This window comes from Phaseolus vulgaris, chromosome 7, assembly GCF_051622355.1.
Source record: "Phaseolus vulgaris cultivar YP4 chromosome 7, ASM5162235v1, whole genome shotgun sequence".
NCBI lineage: Eukaryota > Viridiplantae > Streptophyta > Magnoliopsida > Fabales > Fabaceae > Phaseolus > Phaseolus vulgaris.
Genome location: NC_143504.1, coordinates 49,221,056 through 49,239,972, shown reverse-complemented (window position 1 = coordinate 49,239,972; position 18,917 = coordinate 49,221,056). Strand labels below are relative to the sequence as shown.

At 31.4% G+C, this 18,917-nt stretch overlaps 2 protein-coding genes across 2 annotated transcripts; one reads left to right on the top strand and one right to left on the bottom strand.

Annotated features, from left to right (window-relative positions):
- The first annotated feature begins 8,463 nt into the window (after nt 1-8,463).
- On the top strand, nt 8,464-11,476 carry LOC137829778 (auxin-induced protein AUX28). Its single transcript, XM_068636682.2, has 5 exons — nt 8,464-9,044; nt 9,823-10,046; nt 10,380-10,515; nt 10,979-11,040; nt 11,180-11,476. Exons 1-5 carry the CDS (start codon nt 8,767-8,769, stop codon nt 11,215-11,217), a joined length of 738 nt encoding a protein of 245 aa, XP_068492783.2. The 5' UTR covers nt 8,464-8,766; the 3' UTR covers nt 11,218-11,476.
- Nucleotides 11,477-14,353: 2,877 nt separating this feature from the next.
- On the bottom strand, nt 14,354-18,620 carry LOC137829777 (F-box/LRR-repeat protein 17). Its single transcript, XM_068636681.2, has 11 exons — nt 17,927-18,620; nt 17,462-17,563; nt 17,025-17,169; nt 16,714-16,898; nt 16,133-16,237; nt 15,852-15,949; nt 15,546-15,763; nt 15,392-15,458; nt 15,194-15,279; nt 14,885-14,986; nt 14,354-14,646 (listed from the first exon to the last, which is right to left on the bottom strand). Exons 1-11 carry the CDS (start codon nt 18,523-18,525, stop codon nt 14,581-14,583), a joined length of 1,773 nt encoding a protein of 590 aa, XP_068492782.2. The 5' UTR covers nt 18,526-18,620; the 3' UTR covers nt 14,354-14,580.
- Between the last annotated feature and the right edge of the window lie 297 nt (nt 18,621-18,917).

Here is an 18,917-nt window from a genome sequence, read left to right as displayed (position 1 = left end):
TTAGTAATAGCTAATTTAGATATCAATTTAAAAATAATTTTATAAATTTGTATTAATAATAGAAACTACTTTAGATACCAAATAGTATTTAATGATTAATTATTTTTTATCTTATTATTTAATAATTTTTTTATAATAGTAAGTATTTAATTATTAAATAATTAAAAACATCTTTATTATAATTCTTAGTTTGACTGCAAATAAAGTTAATTAATGAGTAATTGATTAATTTTTGTGAGAATCGGCATATTAGGGGGGAATATAATTATGTATTAATTAAAACAATGATTAATTTTTTTAATTTGATGAAAATTGATATATTAGGGAACAATCTCTTTAAGTAAAACTAATAATTAATTGATTTAAAGTGAGACAATAAAAACAAATATTAGAGACCTTCAAAAAAATAAAAAATACGAATAGCATATATTTTTTGAGAAGGGAGTCCAAAGTAAGGGCTAATTCAACTTTATGTTTAGGCCAATCTCACACATATATATATATATATATATATATATTTTATCTCAAAAGCACTAAATGATTTATTATCTATATTTTATGTTCTTTATCAATATTTTTCTCAAAGATTTATTCAAACACAATTAAAAATATATTACTCAACATTCCTTAATACATAAAGACATCCATTAAAAACATAAATTATAATGTGTCAAAATCTAATACAAATAAAAATTAGTGAGTTTTGTGTCGCATAAACAAGGATGCTAAAGTGTGAAGTTAAGTTGGTAGTGTTGGCTTTTAGAATGAAAGATGATAGAGTCGATTTATCCGATGCTAATTTATTAGTAGTTTTTAAATTTATTTTTAATTAAAAAAAATTAGTGTTGGTGAAGTCAACGCTAAATAAGATAAACTTTTAATACTAATTTAATTTCTGTCAGTTTAAGAAACTAATGATAGTAATTTTAAAAAAAGTTTATTGTACTATGTTACTACCTTCAACAAATACAAAGAAAAAAATAGTAAAAAATAGTAGTGGATGAAGGAAATGAATGTGATTGAAAGAACACTACAAGAAAATCATGAAATAGAAACAAATTTTTAGAAATTAAAATAATTAGTTGCAATAGTAACTAAATTAGAGACCATTTTAGAAACTAAAAGAAAAATTAATTTCTAAATTAGTTTCTATTATTGTTAAATAGTTTTTAAATTGGTATCTAATTAACAACGAAGGTTTTAACTACCAATTATTTAGTTTCTAAATTTGGTCTCTAAAACCTTGGTTGCTAATTAGATACCAATTTAAAAACTATTTAACAATGATAGAAACCATTTTCTTTTTAGTTTCTAAAATGATCTCTAATTTAATTACTATTGCAACTAATTATTTTGGTCTCTAAAAATTGGTTTTTATTTCATGATTTTCTTGTAGTGAGAGACATGAGTGAATGAAGGAGTTATGGAGATGTGAGTGGATGAAGGAGATGTGAATAAATAAAAAAGAAGAGTATGGATGAAGGAGATGAGTAAGAAAATTTATATAGAAAAAAAATTACAAATGAAAAGATTTGTTTCTTTTAAATTTAGATTAAAAATAATCCATAATTCTTATTCTTTTGTCACCAAAACACACAAGTTTATAACATATAAATTAACATCGACTTAATTGAGATTAATTTAAATAATATTAAAATTATATTATATTAGCATCAACTTAATTATGCTAACTTAAGTAAATAATAAATTAAATAAAATTAATATAGAATTAGCTAATATTATATTAAAAAAATATAAATATTAAAAATAAATAAAATTAACATCAATTAAACTAATGTTAACTTTTGTTCATGTCTAATATTTGTTTCAATTACACGAGCATAATATTTTTACTTATTTATTAATTAAAAATAATGGTGTCGTCTTCACTTTTAACAATAATTAACTTTATTATTTATTATTAGTACTAGTTAAACCCACGTAAACACAAATATTTATTTATTGAAAAAGTTAAAAATAATTAACATCAACTTAAAATTTATTAAACTGAGCAACTAATTATTTTAATTTTTTTAAAAAGAAAAAAATAACTTTTTATCCCACGTTAAAATCATAATTAACTCTATTAACGTCACAACTTAACTGCATTTAGAAGCTAATTTAATATTTTCTTCATTTTAAGATTATTTTACACTTTTTAACTTTTTTAAAAAATTAACATTTTACATCACTTTAAAATCCGCTAATAACATCCTAATTTAGCCTTTTAATAATATTTTGTATTTATGCATCATGTGATTTAAAGGAAACTCATCCATACCTTCACTTATCTGGAAATGGTTTCAAGGATACAAATATCAGAAGAACAATGCCCGACTCACACGTTGGTCTTTTGGTGCCAACAAATCCCTTTTTAACCATCAACAAAAAATAAAAGCTAATTTGTGTGATTATTAATTCTGATTTTATTATTTTTAAATTATTTTATTGTTATTATTGTATTAATAGTCAGTTTATAAATTAGTATTCTTAATTTTATTTTTTTTAGTTCTTACAATTTGAATCAGATTTTCTGGAAATGATGGGATCTAATTTTAACTAACAAGTTTTGGTTATTTTGGCTTTTACATTTCGTTCTTAAAACTGGTTGGACATATAGGATATAAATGAAAAGGTTTCTTTTACCAAAAGTGGTAAATATGCTACTAATTCTTCCAGATTTGAATTAGCTATACACACAAATGTAATTTGTTACATTAATTTTATGCTATTTAATTCATTGTAGAACCACAATTATGTGATTGATTTTATAAATTCATTACTTTTTTATTAAATCCTAAATTTTCATAAAATAGTTATAATGAAATCTGGTTTATCAAGTTTATCAAGTTTCATAAAAATTTTCCTAAATTTTTATGACTAACAAGTTTATCAAGTTTTGGTTATTTTGGCTTTTGCATTTCTTTCTTAAAACTGGTTGGACATATAGAATAAAAATGGAAAGGTTTCTTTTACCAAAAGAGGTAAATATGCTACTAATTCTTCCAGATATTAAAAACTAGAACTCTGTAAAAGTTGAATTAGCTATGTAATTGGTTACATTGTAAAATTTTATGCTATTTAACTCATTGTAGAACCACAATTATGTGATTGATTTTATAAATTCATCACTTTTTTTTATTAAATCCTAATTTTTCATAAAATAGTTATAACAAAATATAATAGGAAAATTAATTCCATTTCTAATCGAAATTAATTCAAACAATTATTAACCTACATATATATACAGGAACACTCATACTTATTTTAAGTAAACTAAGTTGATTTTTTTAAGGTGTTAGGTACATAATATTTCTAGCCGTTTGAAAACGAAAAAAAGAATTCTTACACCATCAATATATTCTAACCGGAATCTTAATTTTTTGATAAAATAAAGATTCATCGTAATAAAAATAAATGACGAAATAAAATAGATTATAAAAGTTTATATTACATTAAGCGTATAATTTGAAGATAAACATTTTTGCACATCAATTAATCATAAATAATCCTTAGAATGATTTTTTTAAAATAATTAAAGTTGCTTGTGGTATTTTAGTTGTTTGACTGTATAAAAAATTTTAGAAGGATAAGACATGGTCGTAAAATCATATACTCTATAATGATCATGTCTCTTTTCCCTATAATGTGATTGACGAGCAAAGGCGAAAAAGGATGAAAGATACGAAACTTTTTCAGTATTTGATGATTTCCTTTCATTCATATCTGCTAATATTAGTGTAGAAATGGTGGAGAAATTTGGAACGATGGAAGGAGCTTTACTCCTTTTGCTCTTGCATAGAGGGTATCTTAAAAACTCCTCCGCAAATTATAATGTTTTAAATCTTCCTCTTGTCGTTTATACCAAAAACAAAAATGTCGGGTATGTCTAGAATTTCGTAAGAAAGCTCAAACTACAAGAGAATCCGAGTTTTATTTACTTATGCAGCAACATCTGCAATTTTGCACGTCTTATATTAAATCACAACTGAATTTCTAATATGTGTGTATGGTTACGGGAACTCAAGTTAAATGACATTTATGGCTAAGAAAGGGGAGAAGTTATTCTGGTTGGAGGTTATTCTGCACCCACTTCCCGACCTTAGTATGTACAAGTCTTAGCATAAAGTTGATTTCAACATAAGGCTTAGTCTTGTTTTGTTCTTTTTGGTTTTCTTATGAATAACAAAAACAAAGAGTGAGAGACAAAACATGTGGAACAAAGCTCCTCTTATACGAAAATGAAAAAGTTATTTTGTTACCCTTTATTCATAAAAAGAAACATGCATGTCGAACAAGTCAGCAAAGAGACAATGGTAAGGTTTAGGACTAAGACTTTGTTCATGAAAGAGAATATGTAACATGCTGGATCTAAGGATTGCATAGCCAAATATGAGAGTTATGCATGTGAAATAATGAGCCCAGCTAGCTGGTATACAACAGAACTCAATTAATTTCTCGTTGCAGTGCCTATATTCTGTGTTGTGTTTAGCAAATTAAAGTCGACCCTGGATAGCTAGTACCGAAACCAGTGACATGTGCAGTACTGACACAAATAGTTTCTGAAACATTGACAAAAACCACTCCATGGAATTCTAAGTAACATGGTTATTTAGATTCGGTGGATGGTGTAATCAAGAGAGGGGAACCTTTATAGCTGTGTGTACAATTTTAGTAACCATGGAACCGAATTTTAACTTTGTCACGGAGCTCAACCAAACCACAATATTGGATACATATCATTCAGAATGAGTAAAGGAACCAAACTTTTTTACGTTTCCAAAAGCAACTTAGTTCTATATAACCAGATCTTGTTATATATGTTTCTTAGCTTAGAAAGCTCACGAGGTCTCTCTCTGCCACCACAACTATCTGCTACATCTAACTTTTTAATCACTTTCTGTTCTTTGGTTTTTCTGCTCCACGATACCAATAGTTAGATCTTAGAGTCTGAGACTTTATCCAAGAGTCTCTCACCTCTATTTTTTAGTGTTTATAATGTCTAAACCACCGCCCTGTGAATAAACTACCAATATCTAAAATCATTAATAATCATTGAGCAATTATTTTCATCCACACCAAAGGGCACAATAAAACATTTTCTGTCTTTCCACCTCCCTCTCCAATTAACCAGGCTCAGTGCTGAAGGCATACATATACTCAAACTATATGTGAGGGAGAGAAATGCAGGGAAGGTTTCACAAAAAGTATGATTTATATTTGCCCCATTTGTAGGAATCATGTTCTTGTTACGGTTGAAGCAAGGGCGTCACTGATATCTAAACAGTAATGTAAAACCTATAACAAATAACCTTTGTGATATATGTTGCACCTTTAACATATGGTTGGAGTTCACCATTAGGTCATAATAACAAAAGAATATATCTAAATAATAGAGAAAAAGGAGTATTGTGAATTGAATGAGTGGAAAAGAGAAGAGATTAAGATAGAATGTTAGGGTTTGATGATGAAAAAATGAAATGAGAAGAGAGGATATTGAGTGGGGATTGAAGGGAGGTAAGTGGGGTGCCCTGCAGCGGCGCACATGGCATAGGGTTTGACCCTTAAGGGTACATACGGCCAACAAAGTCACATGGGCGTTTTTGTGGGCCCTCACACTTCATCCACCTCTACCCAATGAATCTTACCACATGCCTCTGTTACCCATGGGTCCCACCTTCCTCCACCCTTCCCTCTCATCTCATTACCTCATAAGGAGGGATACAGCAAAAGGGGAAGAGGGAAATAACCTCCTTGCTTCACCATTTTTCCTACCTTTCAATGCTTCATTGTTATTCTCTTCATTACCATCTACACTTTATTCATTTTCCTTCACACAAACCATTTTCAACCTTTTCCTTTTACTCTTCTACTCCAGGACCACCCCATTATTGCATCATCCAAACCCTATTAAAACTCTAACAAGGTACCCCAAAAACTCTTCTACAAAATTCTCCTGCTCTAAGACAAAATTATCCAACTAAGCCAATAAAATTAGATCAATTATTATCCTTAAACATGTTATGAAGCACAAAAGTCCACTCATGGATTCACTTAAGTTTCTGAGTTTAGAATATATATACATCTCCTAACATATAAATGTTTGTAGTTTTGGTACAAGTAAATATGGGATGGGTTATTTCATTCTGCACCCCCCATACTTTTCAAGCTGCACCCCCAATAAAGACAATTTTACTTGAAAAAATGCATTTTCTAGATCTGTAAATATTTTTTAAAATGTGAAATTTAAAATGTATTTTCTGAATCTAAAGATATCTTTTAAAATACACAATACACAAATATATTCTAGAATATACATTTTTAAATATATATATTATGAAATAAAAAATAAAAAAAATATTTAAAATTGAAACACCCCGTTCTATATTTATTTAATTTTTTATCAATAAAAAATTAAAATAAAAATTATATTTTGAATTTCAAAATATATATTTTATATTTTGAATTGTATATTTTAAAATATTACTTTTTAGTATTATTGAATTTATAATATAGAAGGTCACTGTATTCTACAATTTTGACCTGAAAATGAAAAAACAAAAATTCACTAATAATTTATTTTAAAAAGGGTAAATTTGAAATTTTATTTTTTATGAGGATCCCGAAAAGTATGGTAGTACAAAATGCAATAGCCTATGGGATGGGGAAATAAAGGATTTGGAGCTATATATAGTTCATTTTTTTTTTCTAGGAAACTAACACAAAAGAGAGTTCTTAAAGAAATTATTAGATGGTTTTAGGACTACCATTCTTTTATAATAATTATTTTCATGACATATATATTCAAATTTATCAATTTAAAGAATAAAAATAATTACAATTTATTATATATTATTTTACCCAATAATTTCATTAACCTTAAAAGAGCTTTTATGTAAGAACTTATTTAATTCATTTGAAAGAGAGAACAGAAAACTCAGACTTGCAGCACTAGAGATAAAAGATATAAGGTTCTTGATACATAGCACTGAAGTATGCAGATCAAAAGTACTTATTTTTTTCTTTTCCAAGATGTTAATGGAAGATTGTGCAATTACTAAATCAATTTCCTTGAGAATATGTCTCTGAATTTGCATTGTATAGTCATCCCACAAAGAAAGTCATAGCCAAACAAGATTTGTTGTTTGTGAAACCGGGTGTAAGAAACTACCTAGGCTAGAAAAATCTTCGACACAATAAGTTGTTTATGTTCTCACGATCCAGTGTTGTTTGCCCCAATGTTGAAAGGAAGCATCTATGTGCAAGGTCAACTTGTGCTCGTGCAATTCTAAAGCAACACCTCACATATCAATATACCACAAACCCAGTACATCTATGCACGCTACAACAACAACAGTAACGTCCTTCTTATATATCTACTTTTGATCCCACATTTTCTGTTGCTCAACCCTCTTCACCACTAAGCACGTCCCAATATAAAACTTTTTAACTTCTCCAAAATAAAAAGATTCTACGTACGTCATTCTAAAATTACGCCACTAATCCTTCCTTTTTACGATGACGTGAGTTGTCCAAAAGCTGTTATCACAACAAAGCATGATTTCTTTCTGTGCCACAGTTTCTAACAAATCACAACAACAAAATTCTCTTCAGCAGGGATCATTAATATTTACTTGGTGTCTACATGGTTATTGGCCACTCTCAATGGCATTCTATATTAAGGAAATCCATTCTGCATAGTATAAAGAAAATGATTATTGTTAGTAGTGAGGCATAGCTACTGTTAGTTGTTAGTGGAAGAATAACGAACTAAAACTATGCATAAATATATACTTGCAATTATGTAGTTCTAAATTGATTTCACATATGTAGAAAGTCATTTTGTGAAATTAGAAATCTAGTTCAGAAATGAAGTCTGAGTTTACAATCTTGTTATCAACTGGTCCCAAAGTTATGTCACGGATCGCAGACCGACAACGAAGTGATGCTAAATCCAAAGATGAATAACTAAGTTCACACCCTGCAAGACTCTGCTGGATGAAGAATACCATAATGCAATGTACATTTAATCCTGAACATTTGTCAGCAACACGAAAGAAACATAAAGTCCCTTCTATTTTTGTTTTCCTGAAAGAAGAAAAAACATTTACAGTTGCTAACTCACATGTCTTTATTAATTTGTGAGCTGTGAGTGCGTGCATGCAGTAGAGTTTAGCCAAGAAAAAGTTATACATGATACTGATAGGTAGTAAATACCACATCTGCATTAACATGATATATATATATATAAAGCTGTGTATACAGTACACAGATACATGATAGCAATGAGCTAGCTTGAATGATAGTAAACAGTAAATTTACCGTTTTGGTGAAATGAGAAAACCCTAGAGTGGTGATAATAAAAAAGATAAAGAAAAAGAAAATTGTAAAATGTAAAAGGAGATAAGCAAGAGGAAGTGGGCATCCACTTCCACTTCTTCCACTCAACAATCATAGGAAGATAACATGACGTTGTCGTTGCCTATCCCAACAAGGTTGTAAAGGTCTTGGTCGCACATTCCTCCACGTGGCACAAGCCCATTGCTCCATGAACTTGTTAAAATGACAAACCACCCCATCCGTTCTTCTATTAATGCCCACCTCACCCAAACTAAAGGGCTCCCTCCAACAACTGTTAACGTAACAACGTGCCTGCCCCTATATCTCACCCCACTACTATTATTATTGCACAAAAGAGCCAAATCCCTGAATGCTTAGAGAGAGAAAGAGTGATAAAGTGGAAGAAAAGAAGGAGAGTGAAACTTGATGGAAGTTGGCCTTATGAAGGAGAAGATGGTGTTTGAGGAAACTGAACTCAGGCTCGGACTTGGACTGCCTGGAAATGGAGCCACGCCAACTGAATCAGAAGGAGTGAGGAAGAGAGGCTTCTCTGAAACTCAGACTGAAACAACCACTGTTGATTTGATGCTTAACCTCTCTCCCAAGGAAGCTGCTTCTGCTCCATCACCAGATCCACGTAATATGCCAAAGACTTCGCCTAAGGACAACACTTTGATTCCTGATCCTGCCAAACCTCCTGCTAAGTAAGTACTACTTCTTCAGAATACTTTAATACTGGTACACAACAAATAAGTAACCAAATTTAGTCTTCAAAATACTAATTTTGAAGCTACCTTTTTTAGTGTTTTTTTTAAAATATTATATTTTGTCACCGCCTTCTTGTTTATGCATGTGTAAAAACTGGAAAAAAAAAAAGAGAGACTTGTTTTAGCTAATTTTCTATCTCTAATTTTTTTCATTATCTTCCATGGAGTTAAAACATATAAGTTTAAGGATATCAGTGCTTATATTAATGATATGTTGAGGTGTCTGAATAAGATTTAGAAAAAGGAAGTCAAAAGGATGGATAGATCATTAGAAATAAAGAAGAAATTAATCGCAGTGACTAAATAGTTCACTCGATAGTGAGAACAGGGAATTGGATCTACATCTACATCACCTCAAATGGTTTGGGTAGCTAGTCATACACAGGTGAGGTGACAAAGCAATAATATTTTTTCATACATATATTATTTTGCAGACTGTTTAAACATGTGATGTATGAAACAATTAAGCAAATCGATTTATATAGATGCTCATCTATTTGCTTATGTAACAAAACGAATAGAGAACTGCATAATAGCATACAATTCGCCATAGTTTAAGTCTTGAGGCGTTGCGAAGCTATGGATTTCATGGCTAATAAGCAAGGAAGCTGATGAATTTGAATTAATTAATTTATTTTCAGTTTCATTATCTGTATAATTTCATCCCAATCCTCCAATTACGAAGTGATTGTGAGAATATGAATGAATATTTTAGGGAGCAAGTGGTGGGATGGCCACCAGTGAGGTCTTTCCGGAAGAACATGTTTGCAGCACAGAAGAGCATGGTAGAGGAAAGTGAGAAGAACAGCCCTAATGCAAGCTTTGTGAAGGTGAGCATGGATGGAGCACCTTATCTCCGGAAAGTGGACTTGAAGATGTACAAGAGTTACCCAGAGCTCTCAGATGCCTTAGGAAAAATGTTTAGCTCCTTCACCATTGGTAACTAATCAATTAACCACTCATTAATTTTATCATCTATATAGCTTGTAAGAAAGCTATGTATGTATAGTTTCTTTCTTCCTAAACCAGCTGAAATAACATGCCTCTATTTATTATAGAGGAAGGTTCTTATACATAATCATTCAGTTATATTATTGTTGATGATAATTTATGATGCATATTTTTTTTCTTTATTATTATATTGAACACAGAAGATATGGATCTTAAATTTAATTTTGTAGTAAGTGAAGCATCCATGCATGTGAATATAAAATTGAATCGTGCATGTTATTGGGTGATATTAATTATTGGTGTGCTGTTGATATATTGAAGGAAATTGTGAATCCCAAGGCTTTAAGGATTTCATGAATGAGAGCAAGTTGATGGATCTTTTGAACAGCTCCGACTGTGTCCCGACCTATGAAGACAGGGATGGCGACTGGATGCTTGTCGGTGATGTCCCATGGGAGTAAGTTATCTTCCACTTCATCAACCCAAATTATTTAGCTTCTAATAATTTGACCGTCTAATAGTTTCAATAAAAAAAATATAAAAAAAGAGGGAACATAAAGGCACAAAAAGAAGATAGGAACTTGATATGCACATCGCATTGTTATTTCAAACAAGTCCTTATCCAATAAACATTGCGTAAAAAAATATGCATGTTTTAAGGAAATAATGTGTGATCATCTAAAATATTTTTATCGTATATCCATGTGCATCAGAATCAGCATATCCTCTTATTATGCTACACCGATTGGTGCACAAACTTCATATTAAAATATGCAATATGGGAAGTCATTTTTTTTCCATTGATAAACAACAGAAAATCTTGTAAACTTTAGACTACTTCCCAATTCTCAATTATTATGTAATTAATTATTGTATAATTCATAAATAACATGAATTTATTTATTTATTGTGTCAACCAGGATGTTTGTTGAATCATGCAAGCGTCTACGCATCATGAAAGGAAAGGAAGCTATTGGACTGGGTTAGTATCTGAATTTGTTTTACGTATAGTTTTAATATAAAAAAAAGAAACCCTACTTATTAGTAAATAAGTGTTCCGTTTTGATTAAAAGAAAGACATGCATATTCTGAAATGAAAATGGTTGGTTATTGTGTCTCAGCACCAAGAGCCATGGAGAAATGCAAGAACAGGAGCTAGAGCAGTAGTTACCACCAGTTCATAACCTGTTCGAGCATCGTTAGTGGTGCCCAGTTGACTTAGTAACTGAAGCAAAGTTAAGCTGCAGCAGACACAGATGGACAGAGCAGGGTGTTAAAATATAGTTAATTAATTGTGCATCATTATTATGGTTTGTTATATAATATTTCAAACAAAGCAGTGAGATGTCTAAGTGAAAATTATGAACAGAAACGTTAATGGCTCTAAATTATGTTCCAAGACTTTCTTGTTTCTTTAATTGTTGTGTGCTTGCGTAATAAGTTTAATAAGTTGCTTGTCTCTTGTAGTTATATATATTTTTCATTTTCTACTTTTCAATTTGTCCTTTTTTCTTCTCCGCTATCATTGATTCCTTGTATTAATCAAATTTTTTATTTTGTATAATATTAAAATGTATTGCATGGATGTTAGTTTTTGTTTTAGGTCTAGAATGGAGTAGCTAGTACTTGAAATGTTCCCTAAACATCATGGATTGGGGGACAAGATCATGTGCACGCACAAAGAGCATTTATGCATGCCTATATTCAAAAAAGTTTACTTTCTTATTCTTTTATATATTTATATATATATATATAGATATAGATATATGAGTTATTCATCATCAGTAGAGAATTAGACAAAGCCATTTTTAGTATCACCTATTTATACATCTCACTTTTGTTTCTTTATATAAATTATTGTAAGAGTATTTTGTATGATTAATACTACTAAGACAATCTTCTTAACGTAATGACTCAACAGTACTTGGTTGGATAAATATAAAGAGAAATTTACATTACAGATAAAGAATTAGAGAAAAATTATATACGTATGAAGAATTAGATCAAGAGAAAAATAATATTATTAAAATTTTATAGTATATGAATAATATAACTCAAAATTAAAGCAAAAAAAGAGAAACTGAAGAATTAAAGAGAAAAATTAGTGACAAAAATTGTTTTTTGCCACTAATATTGGGGGACAAAATAATTTAGGGATTTAAAAATTACATATGAATTCTTTTGTCTTTAATTTTTGTTGTAGATTTTATGTGGTGGCAAGACTTTTATATGGAAATTGTTATGTTATGAATGTCTAACCAATAATTAAAAAGGTAAAAATAAAAACATATAGGTTGAAGAAGAAATGTGTAACAAAATATTATTATTTGTCTTTAATTTAAAATGATTTTTTCTACCTTTTGAATTAGGACACCATTTTCGTACCCCCTCTCCTAAAATTCTTCTCATTCATGAAAGCAATTTTTTTTTTCTTTCCTGATTACGAAGACTCTATATTAATTAATATTTTACGTATAAGTGGTCTTTTATTTTGGTTCAGTTGATTGAAACATAATCGTTCATTTCTCTATATCATGTTATAAATATTAAGGTTCGGAATTTTTTTCTCTCTAAAACACTGAAAAATTTTAAAACTATTTTTATCAGTTTAGAGCATAGGATATACAGTTTTTTTCTTTAAGTTACTTTTTTTTTTTAAGTTATTTATTTTTTTAAACAGTGAATTAAGCCATCTGCTTTAAAGATATTCTAAATCTCTAGATCTTTCAAACAAAAAAAGATTTAATTATAATAATTCAATTCAAATTTTAAATTAATAAAAAAAAATTATAAATACAAACTATAAAAATGTAAGTTTTATAAAATAAACGAGGGAGTAATTTATTTATTTTTACAAGAATGTTAATTTTCACTGTGCCTATAAATATGTATCGAGATACCTGATGCAATTTAACATCTTTTGGTACTTTTGGGTAGGGTGAGAGGATCTTCTGACCTTAAACAGTAGTAATACTAATGAGTCAATGTCACTGAATTAATGACTCTTTAAGACGATAATGAGTCACTGTCACCAACTTAATGACTCTTTAAGACGACAATGATATATTCTTCTGACAATTACTTTGCCAGAAAATATGCTTATACTAATTTCTATATGTTACCAAAACGCAAATTGTCATCGATTATTTGAGAATTTGTCCTGAAAATTATTTGCAATGTCTGCTTTTGCAAGGAAATACCAGTGTTACTGTGAACCACAGTTGTTGCCTCACTATTAATGGAAGGAAATTAACTTTATATGAATCTGCTATATTTTTTTCCCTTTCCTCTGCATTCGGTGGAGACTGAAAATAATGAACAGAAACTGCTCGCCATTATCATATGTTTTGAGCAGCTAAGCACTAGTACTAAACTTTTCCATGGAAGCAAGGACACGAGGGCCAGTTTTGTTCATACGGACAATTATTTTTTGTCAAGTTTCAATAGAAAATTAATTTAGACTTATTTTAAGTTTGTATTTTTAAAATTTATTTTGGTTAAGTCAAAAGGATTGTACCTGTTTTTCTTAATTGGTGTGTACCTGTTGCACTTGAACCTAGTGGATCATCCACACCATCGATGGTTGGTTGTCAAAGTATTTCAACCCATTACCCATGTTTGGCTTCCTTTAGCATCAAAATGAAATACATCATATATCCTTTTTTTTTTTTTATTTCTTTTGTCAATGCTTGCTTACTGTTTGAATGTCATGCTTTTAACTTCAGATTTCTTAAAACATCTTCCAATAAATTTTTGAAAAATATTCTCAACCTTCCCTTGTGAATCAAAGACTGTAAAAATTCAATCAAGCATTCATAGGAACTACTTGTTCAGAATCTCACATTTACATCCTAAAATTTGAGAATGGGTTTCCAAAAGTCACAAAGCCTTCTCTTTTACCCAATTCGAGAACAGGCTATTCAAAATAAAAATAAAATCACAGCATATAATAATTAAATTCCCCGCCATAATATTAATTCTATATTATTATTTATATTGATATTGAGGGGGGATGTGATTTCAATATAATATAATCTAACTATTTTTCTGGAGGTTATTTACAATCACAAAATTCATTTTTTCCAAGATTTGTTTCATTTTATGAGAAACCGAAACATTATTATTATACAAAACTAAACTCATTATTCAAAAAATAAATAATTCTTTTAGGGGAAAAAAAGCTGTAACAAAATGCAAAAAGCCGGATTTATGACTAAAGGATGAAGTCGAGCATGTGTATATTAACACTTCTAGGCTATCATCACATATAGTACATAATGAATGACTGGGAAAACATCCTAAAAAATAGTTTTTAATTTTATTAAAATGAGACAATCTTGCAAATATCATACAACAATTTGATAAACATGAACATTTGTCTGATAAGACAGTTCTAGGTGCTAACTTCAGAGGCTAACATGAAAATTGAAAACTAATGATGCATAATGCATCTAGAATTTAAATAATACCGCATTGCACATGTATGTATACATTAGAGAATCAGTTGAAGGGAATACAATTATCAGCCCAGAAGCACATTACAATGCTGTCTCTCGATCCTCCTCCGTTTTTTTTCAGGTTCAGGGGACTGCAAACAAACAAAATAGTTTATAAATAACATCATTGCATGTAAAAATGCAAAACATAGCACGAGTTAAGAAGACTATGCTAGTTCTAAATAAATAAATAAATATTTTCTGAAGGGGGATTGAAACAAACACCAATTCATTTGAGAAACATGTGATCCTTTGTATTATTGATGCACAATGCATTTAACTTTTCCACACAAACCAAGACAATATGTACAGTGGAACATGTCACATTACCTCCTCGCTTAGTAAATGTGGAACCCGAACCCTTTTGGAGCCATCAGGTAGACGTTTAGAAGGTGAATGGTTTTCCATAGCAGCAAAAGAAGCATCACGAACCTGAATACAAATTAAGTATATTCAATATCAGAACCGAAGAAGCATGGAATATCAATCCAATTAGGTCCAAAGTATTTTGTATGCTTAGTCAAACTGCACTTTTTTAGCACCATTAGTTCTTCAGATCCAACATCAATTCATGAAATGCACGTCTTAAGACACAGTAATCTATTATGGAAGAAATCATCTGAAGAATTACTTAATTACCTGACTCTGTATGGCGCCTATTAACATATCCTGACAACCTGATGCATGCACATTTTCCAAAGTGGGACACTGGAGCAAAAGTCTTCCTGAAACAGTTAAACGAAAATAGTCAAATATTACTATTGTAAAGGAAATCTTAATGTGATGAATTTTATTTTCACATGATAATTACTGAAAAACAAGAGCATGAATGACTACCTGGATGCAAATTTGTACAAGAATTCAGATTCAAATCAATAAGTCGTGGGCAGTTTAAATACAGGGCCTGCATATTCATTGAAAAGAAGATACAAAGATTAGAAGAATTGGAAAGACTATATAGCATAAAGATCTTTAGTCTAATGAAACTCACGTCTAAGCCTGTGCAGCCCCAGAAACTGAGTTTCCTTAGACGGCTGTGTTTGATTATTAGTTTTTGGTTTATAAGGTGTACATTAGAGCCAGACGTCTTCTGTAATTTGCAGTTGTCTTCGTCTGCAGCTGGATTTTGCATATTAGGATCACATATGGTCATGCCACAGTCCATAATTTCAAGGAGCGGCAGCTGAAATGTCGCAAACTGAATACCACCTAAATCACACGACAGCAGATTAGGAAGCAGAAACTCAAGCTAGCATGAAAGTTTTGTGGGGTAATTGAATAAGCAGTAGAAAAATACTTGAAGTCACGTTGGGGCAAAGAGCAAGAAGGAGTCTTGTCAGAGTATCAGGGAACACATTGCAAATCATACTAATGCCACTGTCACTAACACCAGACCTGTGACAATTTTCTCCATTATACACAATTTCCAAGAGATAAAGGAAATTAAGGAAAAAATGCATTCTTGAAATAAATTGTTGTATTAAATTGTCCATTATCTGTGTACAGTATTGACTTCCATAGATTTACTACATTTAAAGACTCCTATAGAACTTGATTACAGTAAGAATGGATACATACCCACTGAGATCAAGCAGTTCAAGATTTGGATAGCTTGAGGAAATTGCAGCAACAGATGCATCAGTTATTTCAGACCCAAGAACAAGAGAAAGCATTCGCAGCCCCCTTCATTGTATTGAAACAAAACTTCAGTAAGCTCATCAAATCAAGTGTACGTTAAATCAATAATTAACTCTTAAAAAATAGAAGTAAATAAAAATGTCATTCTTGCATCCCGTCAGAATTCAGTTATGCATATTAGAGTCAGGATTAGAATTATAACTTGATTGTTGCCTAGTAATTTGTGAGTGTCCTGTGTGCATGCGTGTGGGTTTGTGAGATTGTAGACATGTTATTTGTTTCATTTCCTTTCTTAAGCACATCATTTTTAGAGTGCAGCAGAAATTTGGAAATGATCCTGTTTGGTCATGTAAAATGTTTGGTTCATTCACCACCAGATAGTGTAAACACTGACTAATACAGATGTAAAGTTCAAAAGCACTCTAGATTGCTAACTATCATCTATAGGGGAGAAATTTCAACATGAAGGCATATTGCCAATGTTACAACTGAACAAAATATAGATCAAAAAAATAACAAACCTCAACAGAGCAGCTGTAAGAGCAAGCACAGCAGAATGTGAAAGCCGTTCTGAAGCTATATGTATGTTTTGCAATCTCGGGCAACTTCTCCCCAAGCCTTCAATCATAGTGGTGAGATCTGTAGTATCATTTTCTTGGCAAGAAAACTCCAAGGAAATCTCCCTCAATTGGGGACAATTAAATACCTACAATTTCAGGCATGTTAGCAACTAGAATTCACACAGAATGCAAACTCAGCAACACATAAACTTAATTAGTGATCGTGTCATAAACAAAACAGGAGAAAAATGAAAGGAAATGACAATAATCACCATCTTAGAGAGAGAGTGCAAATCTGATAACCAGAGTGTAGAAAGACTATACGAACAGAGGACAAAACCCCCCAGGTTAGAACAACCTTCCATCTTGAGGGTTTTGAGGCCTTTTTTATCAGCAACAAACCGGCCTAGTTCATCCCTGTGTTTTCATAATTGAACATCAGATAAAGCTAGAGAGCAAAAGGCAGCATAATTTGGTTAAACTTGCATATGTTAATGTCTAGAAGCATATAAGCATTAGAATGAAAAAGAATGACAGTTAAGAGATTGAACAGATCAGCAAACAAAGACATTGAATCAGAACAAACTTTCACACCATATACTTGCATAAAATAAAGATCATACCATGTGTAAATTTCACGATCAGAAGAACTTATTCTACGTGGAAACAAAAAAATGTTTAAAACTAAGAAAACAAGATCGAGTGATACCCATTGATTCGAATGGATGCAGAATCGAACGTGGAGATCTCCATATACTCAAGATTAGGGCACGAGAAGGCAACGCAAGCCAACATAGTTGAATCAAAATCACTGCAGCATAACAACAAACAGGTTAGATCAAAATCACTGCAGCATAACAACAAACGGGTTATATTCATTAAAGAAAAATCAGGCATATTAATAAATTGGGGATTGTCATCCGGATCCCATTTTCAAAATTCAATCCATCCATTCTCTTTATTTTATGTGTCCACATTATCCCTAGTCAAGGGCATGTTACTAATCTCTCTATTCAGACGTTAGTTTAAAAAGATCGACTTCGATCAACAGAAACTTGCTTCCATGTTTAAATATATCTAGGTTATTACTTTTTCCAAGTACCAAAATAATCTCTGAACAATTTTTATCATATCCACTCGCCAATCAAAACAACATCGCAGATGAAAGTCCTACCTCTCCATCCTAAGGGAGAGTCTCACAATCCCAGGACATTTCTGCAACATCGAGGCAACAAACCCAACTGTAACATTGATCGGAACCCTAAGTTTCAACTCCTCAGCCGCTCTCCATATCCTCTTGGCGGTCTCCCTCCAGCCACGGCACACCCTCGCGGCGGACAGCAGCCCTGCCGGCGGCAGCCTCTTCATCACATCCCATAGGAGGTTCCCCGGCAGTCCGCACAAATTGGCGTCCAGATCCAGATCGGGATCGGTTTCAGAAAACAAATCCGCGTCCGCTCTTTCTTCCAGTTCGGACCGATCGAATCCAGAACCGCGTTCATCAAGATCGTCAAAAGACAGCGCCCGACGGAGGGTCGTGGGAAGATTTCGAAGGCCGGAAGAGGCAGAAGAAGGAATGGATACCACGGAGAGAGAGGAATCGGGAGGGGCAGGAGTGACAGAAGCCGAGACAGGAGTCTTGATGGTGCAGTTGTGGCCTTTCTTTGGGAGGCCACAGCGACCACAGTTGTAACTGCCACGCTTTTTGGCACGCTTGCCATCGGCGGCGACATCTCCGCCGTGGACAGGTGGAAGCGCGGCGGTTACTTGCATAGTGGATGGATAGAGTGTGGGATTGAATGGCGATAGACGGAATATAAGAACAAAGCGCGGGTAGGCTTCGCGCGCTTATTTTTGGTGTTTTTATAATATGCTTCTTTCTTTTTAATATTTTTTTTTTCTTTCAAATGAACCGAGTTTATATAAATACGAAATACGCCTCAAGCATATTCAATAGATGTAACTATTGAAGGTTTTGGCCATAAGTAACAACGGATCCTTCCTTAAAAATCACAATTATTTATTAATTTGATAGATTTTTTATTCTGTAGAATGATTTATTAAATTTGAAAATTAATTAGGTTTTTTTTCTATAATTATAAACTTTTTTCTTCACATGTAAATATACAAACATTAATTTCTTTATTAAATAAAAAAAGTCTATG

What these genes read in the sequence shown, in the direction of transcription:
- LOC137829778 (XM_068636682.2), top strand. Translation starts at nt 8,767, where the DNA reads ATGGAAGTTGGCCTTATGAAGGAGAAGATGGTGTTTGAGGAAACTGAA. An exon ending in CCTGCCAAACCTCCTGCTAA is followed by an intron (nt 9,045 to 9,822) that starts GTAAGTACTACT and finishes TGAATATTTTAG; the next exon opens with GGAGCAAGTGGTGGGATGGC. An exon ending in AAAGGAAGCTATTGGACTGG is followed by an intron (nt 11,041 to 11,179) that starts GTTAGTATCTGA and finishes ATTGTGTCTCAG; the next exon opens with CACCAAGAGCCATGGAGAAA.
- LOC137829777 (XM_068636681.2), bottom strand. Translation starts at nt 18,525, where the DNA reads ATGCAAGTAACCGCCGCGCTTCCACCTGTCCACGGCGGAGATGTCGCC. An exon ending in GGGGCTGCACAGGCTTAGAC is followed by an intron (nt 15,459 to 15,545) that starts GTGAGTTTCATT and finishes ATGAATATGCAG; the next exon opens with GCCCTGTATTTAAACTGCCC. An exon ending in TAGGCGCCATACAGAGTCAG is followed by an intron (nt 14,987 to 15,193) that starts GTAATTAAGTAA and finishes ATTTGTATTCAG; the next exon opens with GTTCGTGATGCTTCTTTTGC.